Source organism: Arachis hypogaea, chromosome 12, assembly GCF_003086295.3.
Source record: "Arachis hypogaea cultivar Tifrunner chromosome 12, arahy.Tifrunner.gnm2.J5K5, whole genome shotgun sequence".
Taxonomy (NCBI): Eukaryota; Viridiplantae; Streptophyta; class Magnoliopsida; order Fabales; family Fabaceae; genus Arachis; species Arachis hypogaea.
Genome location: NC_092047.1, coordinates 115,430,348 through 115,441,294, shown reverse-complemented (window position 1 = coordinate 115,441,294; position 10,947 = coordinate 115,430,348). Strand labels below are relative to the sequence as shown.

Sequence of the window (10,947 nt, the reverse complement as noted above, 5' to 3'; positions counted from 1 at the left end):
TAGCTTGAAGTGATGATTGTTGTTGTAAATTAGGACATCTATCTACCCATCTTAATTTAGTTATAAAAATCCAGCTGCTTTTCTTTGGTGTAATTGATTAAAACGGTTTTTCGTACCCTTTTTTAAAAATTTAAATAAAAAATACATAATAATTATATATGTATATATTTTTTTATACAAAATTTCTTTTGAATTTGTCTAAATAAATCATAAAAATTTTAATATTATTTAAATTTTTTTCAAAAATTAATTGAATAAAAAAATATATGAATTAAATAAAGATTATGCTAAATAATCAATGACTTTCTTGAACAATATGAACAACCACCAATCAAATAAAAACACATTACATTTTTAAATTATCTACCTAAATTTTAATATTAGAATAACCATCCATACATCTAGTGAAATGAACATATGATATATCTATTGTTCACATTGTTTAATATTTTCATTATCTACCTATACTTTTTATATATCTAACAAAAATTAATGACTAATTTCTAAGGCCATTAAAATTTACATAAGGACAGATAAGATGCTGATAATGATAGTTATATATAGGTTATGGTTATTCCTAAAAATGCATTTCTACATCAATTTTTTCCTTTTTATAATTCGGCTTTGTTTAGTTGAAAGTAAAGAAATAAAGAAAAAGGAAATAGAAATGAAAAAAAAAAAAAGAAAAAAAATTGAATAAATTTTTTTTATATGTTTGAATGAAAAAAAAATATATAATATTATGAAAAGATAATTTTATCTTTATATAATTTAAAATATATTAAAAAATAGAAGATACTATTAAAATATTAATACCAAATGCTTTTTCCTTCCATTTTTTTATCGAATGTTAAAAGAAAAAAATTAAATAAATCTCGCCTACTTTTTCACACCGTTCATTCTTTCAAAGAAAAAATAATAACTATTTTCTTTTCAATTTCTTTCACTCCCTTTAACAACAACAGATTTTAAAGCAGAGGATCAACAAAAGTTAATCCAAAACTTGGTACATGAATCACAAAACCCCATAATGTCCAATCTTCTCAACAGAAATTGAGAATCCGAGCAACATATATAGGACTTTCTAGCACTAAATTATTTTGGTCACACACACAAACTTTATTCTCAGAGAAAACATACCCAAATCAAACAACACTAACAACTCAAATTAATTAACTAATTAATTGAGCATGTCAGTGACCTTAGACCAAGCTGGTCTAGCTGTAATATCAGCCACCCAAGCACTGACACGTGGCAGAGGCTCAATCAGCTTCTTCACCTGTGTTAACATCAAGAAATGAAGGGTTGGAAGGTGATGAAGATCAGCCAAAGTGAAACATTCACCACCCAAATACTTTGTCTCAGAGAGCCTCTTCTCATATATTCCAAGAACACTACTAAGCTTTGATTCATTCTCTTCAACAACTTTTGGGTCTGTTGGGATGCCAAAGAGTGGCTTAACATGAAGCTCCCATATAAGCTTCGGAGCTACTTGATCATATTGTTGAGCTTCAACTTCAAGCCATAGAGTGATTATAGCCATCTTCTTTGAATCATTGGTTACTATTAGCTGAGTCCCCTTATCAGCATATTCATGTGCAATGTATTTTGTTATTGCCCTTGATTCTGCACATATATATCTCAAATTTGTTATTTTAATTTCAATGATTAACTATATATAACAAGGATTTAATTAGGTTTATGTGGATATATAATTAAGGAACAAATTTTGGAGCTAGTAAAATTTACCATTTAAGGGTATTTTTGGTATTTCCCCGGGGGAGGGTTAAGATTGGGATAATATAATATCCATGAGTAAAATTAAATTATTTTTAAAATTTTTTATTTTATTTTTATTTTATCCAGATTAAACATACTCTTAATGTTTTAATGAGTTTGATTCTAGTATTAGACTATAACAATTGTTCCCAAGTTTATCATGATGAAAAATAATTTAGTAAGACCAAAATGATTGTTATAATTAAAGTATAATCACAACTTTGTGTTAGAAGATTTAATATTTGATATTTCTTACCAAAGAGCTTCAAGTCTCCATCTTCAAATGCTGGAACTTGACCAAATGGCTGCATCCATCATGTATAGGGAAGAGCAAGAATAAATATCAATTAAACTATGATATAGTAAAAATAAAATTTTAGCATATTTGTTCTGGCTTTAAATCTCAATAGACCAGATGATTTTAACAGAAAATTTAAAATTTGGATAGTATACATTTTTTTTTGTCATATATCTCCTAACCCAGCATGCTAATGACTAATTGGTTACAGATCTGAACTTTATTTGTTTAAACGAACAAAAGAACTGATGATCACTCAAATAACTCAAGTTAGTTGTATAAATAATTTATTGGGTAAAATATATTTTTTGTCTCTGAAGTTTGATTAAAATTTCAAAAATATCCATAAGTTTTATTTTGTTTCGATTTTGTTCCAAAAGTTTTTGATTTGCATCAAATATACTCCTGACGGCTAATTTTTCAAAGAATTTAAGACCAATTCAACAACAATTTCATAAGAACAACCCTCAACACAAACAAATCAAGCATAATTTTAATGCATTATTGTTAAATTAGTCTTAAATTTTTTGAAAATTTAACCGTCGATGGTATATTTGATGCAAATCGAAAATTTTTAGGACAAAATTGAAATAAAATAAAATTTAGGAGTATTTTTGAAACTTTTGCCAAACTTTAGAGACAAAAAGTATACTTTACCCTAATTTATTATAGTAAAGTGATGCTTTTGTCAACTACCAGAAGAATGATAATATAATTGTGGTGATGCTTACATTTAGAGAAAGAAAATGCTCCTTTTTATGTTCACCATTCTTCATGTCAATAGTAACAAACTCAAAGTCAAGCTCTTTCTCATACAAGACAGCAGCCACTCGCATGGAGTTTGGTGACATAGGGTTTCCATGGAGTTTCATTGCTGCCATAGCCTCTTATTAGTGTATGTGTAAGTAGAAGCAAATAAAGGGTATCTTTTAAGAGAATGTTATGTTATATATGAAATTAGGCCTATGACTATTTGTGTTCTTTATATAATGCGGCTACTTGTGATGGATTTTTTTGTTGATGATTTTATATTTATTCATTTATTTTGTGGAAGATATGGGATTTGTGGAGTTAGATAAAAAGTCACGAGTTTGTTTTTTTGCACATGGAAAATTATCTACTTATATCATTGGATTTGGTAGCACAAATTGGTTGTTGATTGAGTACATTCAACAACGAACTACTTTTTTTTTGTTTAATTATTTATCTTAAAGCTAATCGTATTTTAATATTTGAAATTATGTAGAAAATATAATTATCCCTTTTAAGTTTTAACATTATTCATTTCGTAATCAAATTTTGAACTTAAAAATACTGAGAAATATACCACTTCCAATGCATTGTTTATATCGAAGTCATATATATAAAATCATTTATACTTTGACTCCTTACAGCAAAAACAAGACCAAAAGGCAGACAACAATATATATGCGTGTGTGTGTAAAAGATTATCTTTATTTTTGCGTCATGAGTCATGAGTCCATCCTTCTCTTTTCCCTGCTATTTCTTTTACTTTATTCAAGCCTCCTCCACTACCCAATGGAGTGCGTTATTATCAATTAGTATATACTATGCTCATGTGGTATTTTCTTTTTTTAAACCAAAGAAGCTCAACATTAAAGTAGAGTGAAAGAAAATAGAAAACCAAAAAGATAAAAACAACATCTATTGTAATCATTTAGTGATTTTTCAGACTAATAATTTATTCCATCTATTATCTTTAACATTGTCATTAACAACAAAGGAGATTCTCACACCTCCACTTCTTGTAGTTACATAGAGACATATTGAAGATTTTTTCAGTACCTACACCAGTATTTTGAAACAACTTCCTGTTCCTTTTCAACCAGACGTTCCAAACAACTGCGAAGAAGCTGATAAACCACTTCTTGCGCTCCTCCTTTCTTGTTGTAGTACCTGTCCAACTTTGAAAGTGTTCCTTTAACGTACCTGGATAGGACCATTGTCTACCAAAATCACATAGTCAAGCACACCACACCTGCCAAGTAAATTCACAGCCAAGAAATAAGTGGTGAATATATTCTACATCCTTATTACATAATACATACAAATTATAATTCTGATCAATAATTTCAAGTCGACACAGCCTTTCTTTTGTATTTACCCTGCCTATCAAGACAAACCAGGCAAGCAGCTCTACTCTTGGAGGGATCAATCCTTTCCAAATAGTTTTAGTGAAGTTATAACTTGTTACGTCATCCAGAAGCGTTTCTTCCTGTAGCATCTGCACAAAAGAGTTAGTAGAAAAAATACCTTACTTGTCAAACTTCCAGACAACTCTATCCTCTTTGTCAAAGGCTAGTTTGACCGGCCTCAAAGTCTCGTGTAATTGATTCACAAGTTTCAACTCTCATTGCAATAGTTCTCGCCTCCATTGGAAGTTCCATATCCACTCTAACCCATCCCAGAACCCACAAACCCCTATGACAGAGCCTTTTTGAATTGAAACCGAGAAGAGCCTTGAGAATCTATCCTTAAGAGGACCACAACTTAGCCAGTTATCTTCCCAAAAAACGAGTTCTTCTACCATCACCAACCTCCATGGACAAGCCATTTATCATCTTCTCTCTTATATGTTGCTCCTTGATCTGTATTTGGCAGATATCCTTCCATAGACCCCCTCTAGTAGGTAGAGCCTGGGTGGACAAAAGCTCATTAGGGGAGAGATTATTACAAGAGCATATCACCTTCTTCCAAAACGGACACTCCTCCTTAGCAAACATCCACCACCACTTGAACAAGAGTGCTGTGTTACGAACCATCGCATTTCCAACTCCTAATCCCCCTAGCTTTTTTGGAGCTTGGACCACTTCCCATTTGACCAAAGTCATACCATTCCTATCATCCTCCTTACTCCACAAGAATCTTTTCTGTAACGAAATCAGTTTATCTGCAACGGCTTTCGGCATCTTATATAAGCTTAGATAATAAACCGGCAAGCTATTTAATACTGCTTTGATGAGCACCAACTTCCCCGCTTTGTTGAGAATCTTCGATTTCCACAAGTTGAGCTTCTCCTCCACTTTGTCAATAATTGGCTTCCACGTCTTGACCAACCTCGGATTAGCTCCCAAAGGAATTTCAAGGTATCTGACCGGAAGAGTAGCTTCCTTGCACCCCAATAAGCTACACATACTTCGAATCTACTGTTGCTCACAATTGATTAGGACCAGGTTGTATTTGTCAAAATTGATACTTAACCCCAACATCAACTCGAAGCATCGTAAGAGTCTCTTGTAATTCTTAATAGTCTCCTCCTCCGACGGACAGAATAACACAAACTGGAGATGCGACAATTCTATATTATCTCTCCTAACAAATAAAGGGGCTATCCGGCCGTTTCTAACTACCTCACCAATCATTCTATGTAGGACATCAACAACGAGTACAAACAAGAATGGAGATAGGGGATCACCTTGTCTCAGACCTCTTTCCATCTTGAATGGCTTTGTTGGTGAATCGTTTATCAACACTGACATAGAAGTAGTGTCTATACACTCTATAACCCACGCCCTTCACCTTCGCCCAAATCCCATCTCTTGTAAAACAATGTCCACAAAGCTCCACTTGACCTTGTCGTAAGCCTTTTGAAAGTCCAGTTTAATTATTACCGCTTCATTTTTTCTCATTTTAAGCCATTGTACAGTTTCACATGCAATAAGAGTCTCATCATGTATTTTCCGACCTTTAACAAACGCACTCTGGGTCTCTCCAACCAGGCCTAGCATGACTGATCTCATCCTCCTAACCAATACCTTAGAAATCACCTTATACACACAACTCACCATACTAATTGGTCGAAGGTCTTTAATCTCCTTATCCCCAATGAAATTTGGCGCTAATGCAACCTGTGTGATATTAGAATCTGTTGGTAACCTGGAAGTCTGAAAGAACCCGAGCACAGCTGCCGTGAACTCAGCCCCAATCTCATCCCAGCACTTCTTGATAAAATTCATGTTGTACCCATCGCTTCTAGGCGCCCTCGATGATTCACAGTCCCACACTACATCTCTGATCTCCTCAGCTGACGGCAGCACCTCTAAAGTCACAGCGTCCTCCTCAATTATTCTATCTACCAGTCCATCCCGAAAACCCACCATAGGAGACACCTCTTGATGATATAACTTCTTGTAAAACTCTCTAATAGATACTTTTATTCTTGCTTGATTTCTTACTAACCTTCCATCAATTACCAACGCATCAATCCTGTTATTCCTCCTTCTTGCTGAAACTATGTTGTGGAAGTACCTGGTGTTTTTGTCCATCTCCTTCACGAGTCGGGATCGTGACATCTGTTTCCAGTGCAATTCTTTTCTCACATACCACTTTTGACAACAAGTCACTAATGCCTTCCTTCTTGCCTCCATCGTTCCATCATACACCCCATTGGTAACCATGTCATCGATCTTCTTGATCTCTTCCTCAAACTTCATAATCTTCTTATCCATGTCGCCAAAGTTGTCTATGTGCCATCTCCCCAGTGAAACCGTTAAGGCCTTCAATTTATCTGTGAACTGCATCTCCCCTAGCCCCTTCCATTCCTCTTTAACCAGTCTTAGAAAATCTGTGTGTGTAAATCATGAGTCAAGGCTCCGGAATGGTCTTAGTCCATATCTCAACCTTGTATCTTCCACTATCAATGGGCAATGATCTGACAGGCCCCTTGGTCCTCCTCTCAAGCGAATTTCTGGAAACTCCTCAACCCATTCCAGACTAAGCAGAACTCTATCAATCCGACTGCATGAACGACCTTTGAACCAGGTAAACTTTCAGTCATTAAGCGGTAAGTCCACCAGATGCATATCATGTATCCAATTCTTGAATTCTTCAGCAGATGCTGTTAAGCTAGTAGCACCTTTTCTTTCCTCTACCTAAACAATCTCATTAAAGTCTCCCATGAAGCAACAAGGAACCTGGCATAAGCCAGCTGTATAGCTCAACTCTTCCCACACAACAAGTTTCTCATCTCTAGTATGAGCACCATAAACCAGGAAAAAAAGCCCAGTTAAAGTTATACTATAATATAGCCCCTTCCACACACAACCACCTCTCTCTTTTATAACAATTACTCATTTTAAAAATTATTTCATCCCATATTAACAATAAACCACCAGATGCACCCTTAGATTCAACAGATTCCCAACCAGCACTATCACATCCCCAAATTCTAGCTACATCAAACTTCGTCACTATATGCCTTTTAGTCTCAATCAAACCTAACATATTCAATCTAAATCTTTGCTTTAGGTCCTTAATTATTCTCAACTTTTCATCCCCCTCAAACTCCTAACATTCCACGAACTAAAGATCATTTTAAAAGATTGTTACACACCTTATTATTATTCTTAGGTCTGCAACATCTTGCTTTCGCCTTTTGTTTCGCCTGCCTTTTTTCTGAGCAATTTCTTCATTTTGAACTTAGAGAATAGCCATGATATCATCTTTTTTGTCGTACAACACTGCACCGGATTCCACTGCTAGTTCCCACGCTCTCCTATTTTCCAGCATTTGCTCCTCCAAGGTTGAACTCTGATTGTCACCAAATTCCTCGTCATTTTCATATCCGTGTTTTTCCCTTTGAGTATCTCTGATTCCCTCCCCATCCTGCACCAACATCCTCCTACATACTGTCGATCCGCCATGTCCATTTCCAGCATCATCAACCTCAAAATCCTTATCTGGCCGGCTTCTATCTTCGGCTTCACTTACAGCGTTCATCTCCTCTTCTGAATCATTTTTCCCATCAATATTCCCAAAATTTCCGTCGTCACTATGCTCCCCAACACCACCATTTTTACCTATGACAGCATCCGCCGAGACCCCACTGTTTTTAGCCGCCTCACCCCCTGAAAGCCTTCCTTCCTCCAGCACCGCCTGTGTCGTCACTACTCCGATGTTCCCAATCAACACCGCACCGCCACATCTGCCATTCATTGACGTCCCTATCACAGACCCACCTTTCTCCACCACCCCACGGACCTCGAGGCCATGACATTCACAGATCAGCCCTCGCCCTTCTCCCATTTGCTGTGTTCGTGCCGCAAGGGAAGCTGCATCACCTCCATCTCCATGCGCATTGCGCGTTGTTTTTGCGTTCTGATCGGGTCGGCTTTCCCTTAGGGGGTTGCACTCCACCCGACCCGGTTGACCACCTCCCAGCTGACCTGATCCAGCACCCCCAGCTTTGTTCCAGCTGAATGACTTGGGCCCGGCATCAACGTGAAGCCCATATGAGGATTACTAACAGTTTTGGACCCTGTTCTCCTAGTGTTAGTGTTTATTATTCTCCCCTTTTTGGCCTCCCCTTACAGCCCACAATTCAAATTGCCCAAAGTCCATGATATAGTTTTATCTGAATCATCTTCATTACTTATAATGGCTTCTCCCACCAAATCAGCACTCCCTTCATTATCATCATTATTTGATTTGTATGTTACCAAATTAAGATGATTTTGCTTTCAATTTTCATTAATCCACTCGTTCAAAATACTTTCTGGAATTACCATCATGTCTGTCGCTTCTTCACCATCCCGCGCCACTGTCGTTAGTAGTTCTGCCGCCTGGTCTACGCATTCTGGAAGAGTTGTTCGCCCCACCGATCTGACAGCCGCACCTGTATAGTTACACGCAGCACTTGTCCTTCGTTGGTCGCAGTTTGTATCACCATCATCATTATTATCCAGCTTACAATCTATTCCATATGTTTCGCGCCCCACCTCTTTCACCAATACATCGAATCCGTTGATGCCTATTGTGATATGAATCCATTCGTTTATTACGTCCATAACACATGTATCAATTTTCACTCATCCAACACTGAAGTAATTGCACGATTCCGTCATCGTATCGCACCCAATTACTTCACCTCATTGACTTCCTATGGTTTTGAACGTTTCCACGGACCAGGCATGCAGCGGTACTCCAAATCATTCTAACCACACTCTCTGGTTTCACTTTGTTCCGATTCTTCCCATCTCCACACGCTATGAAAAAATTGTAGAAGGCTATTTATTTTAAAAGTGTATGTCTCTTCAGCGCTTAACACACTATCAAAGGTCAGTAAAGCTTTCTATGCACCTAGTTCTCGTACTTGAGTAACTTGATGCAGATTTTTCGCAATCTGATCTTTCAACGAGTTAAAATTCATAACAGTTGTTGTCCCTCCCACAAGACTTTTACATACGATTTTTTTTTTTAATTTTTTTGACACTTTATTTGGATAAACAATGAAAAGTGAAAAAAAAAAGAGAAAAAAAAAATAGATTATTTTATGTTTTGTTTTTAGATAAAGAAAAAATAGATAAAAAAAAATAAAAAAAGTTATAATAAAAAAATTATTAATACCCTTAAATTTTTTATTTTTTTATTGATCAAATGGTGAATTAGTAATTTACTATTATTTACATATTTTTCTTTTATTTTGATCTCATCTTTAAGAAAAAAATTTTTGGTGAGTTTCACTTTTTGTTTACTTAATTTTTCTTTCTCATTCAAACAACAAAAAACTCATATTTTTATTCATTTTCTTTCTTTTTATAATCTCTTAATCCAAATAATTGTGAATGAAACATAAGAATTCTAATACCATTTAACTTCTTTTAAAAATTAAACAAATAAAAAAGGTATATAAATAATTATATATCTAACAAAAATTAACAACTAATTTCTAAGGCCATTAAAATTTACATTGACAGCTGTATGCATCTCTATTCTCTACATGAATCTCTTCACACTTCTGGTCTAATTATGTAATGTCATGAACGCGTGATCGTCCATTGGTCCTCTTCATTATTCAATGGCAACAGCAATGATGATATTAGCCTCTCTCGTCTTCTTGTGGGTGTCATCGCATCAATTACAAGTCTCATGCCCATCACACAAGGTCCCTAGTCTCTACCCTAACACTTCTAAGCTGCTTGTCATTCGAGTTTATCACGAAACAATTATGTTTGTATTAGTATTAATTTTTGTGTAATTTTTTTGTATATTATTTTTTTTTAGTATATACGATCAATTTTTTATTTTCATGTATAGAAATAATTTATACAAAACTAATACATAAAAATTAAACAGTACAATTTCTTGAAGGTTTTTTTTTTTTTGGGGGGGCAACATACACAATATCTTGCAGTTTAAGGTAGGGTCGCTTAACAACAGACCAAACTTCTTTGTTTAGATGAAGCCGAATATTAAAGTAAGGTATCTTCTTATTGGGCTCAGAAATAGAGCAGAGATCAATTTAAAATGAAATGGGTTCATTTGGGCCGACTGAATAGAACGGAAAAAGCATTTCAAAATTAAAAATAATAAAAGGTCAACCAAACAAAAAATTTTAAAAACAACGCCGTTGCCGGGGATCGAACCCGGGTCACCCGCGTGACAGGCGGGAATACTCACCACTATACTACAACGACTCGATGTTCTTTCTCTTAGTAATATTATTTATATTTATAATAACTTTACTTAAATAAAACAAAAGAGTTAATTTTGATTTGTAAATAATATTATATGTACCATCTTTTTATATTTATATATATATATATATCTTGTTATACACTTTTCATTTTTTGTATTAAAACTTTTAATAAAAAAATAAAAAATGATATGTATCTTGATATCATAAGAAAATATATACGAAAAAGATGGAGTTAATATTCAATTTTTTTTTTTAAATTTGAGGTTGAATTCAATTTGACCCTCAAAATTTTAATGGATTCAAATTGAATCCTAAAATTTGTAATCATAACTTGTATTAGTCTTTAAGCTAATTTGCGTTAATAACGTATTGATTTAATATATACATTAATTTGCTGTGATTTGGATTTCTGGTTTCATGTAATAACTTAACT

At 34.6% G+C, this 10,947-nt stretch overlaps 1 protein-coding gene and 1 non-coding gene across 2 annotated transcripts; both read right to left on the bottom strand.

Annotated features, from left to right (window-relative positions):
• Nucleotides 1–902: 902 nt before the first annotated feature.
• LOC112728511 (glutathione S-transferase) lies at nucleotides 903–3,173 on the bottom strand. The gene is made up of 3 exons (XM_025778675.2): nucleotides 2,809–3,173; nucleotides 2,036–2,084; nucleotides 903–1,626 (listed from the first exon to the last, which is right to left on the bottom strand). The coding sequence occupies exons 1-3, from the start codon at nucleotides 2,956–2,958 to the stop codon at nucleotides 1,181–1,183; spliced, it is 645 nt and encodes a 214-aa protein (XP_025634460.1). The 5' UTR covers nucleotides 2,959–3,173; the 3' UTR covers nucleotides 903–1,180.
• A 7,267-nt stretch (nucleotides 3,174–10,440) lies between these two features.
• Nucleotides 10,441–10,512, bottom strand: TRNAD-GUC (transfer RNA aspartic acid (anticodon GUC)). The gene has a single exon. It is a non-coding gene; the product is annotated as a tRNA-Asp (tRNA).
• Between the last annotated feature and the right edge of the window lie 435 nt (nucleotides 10,513–10,947).

Bases quoted from the DNA above. Each gene is read 5' to 3' on its own strand.
- LOC112728511 (XM_025778675.2), bottom strand. From the start codon at position 2,958: ATGGCAGCAATGAAACTCCATGGAAACCCTATGTCACCAAACTCCATG. The intron at 2,085-2,808 runs GTAAGCATCACC...TGATGGATGCAG, and splicing joins AGCATTTTCTTTCTCTAAAT to CCATTTGGTCAAGTTCCAGC. The intron at 1,627-2,035 runs GTAAGAAATATC...ATATATGTGCAG, and splicing joins TGGAGACTTGAAGCTCTTTG to AATCAAGGGCAATAACAAAA.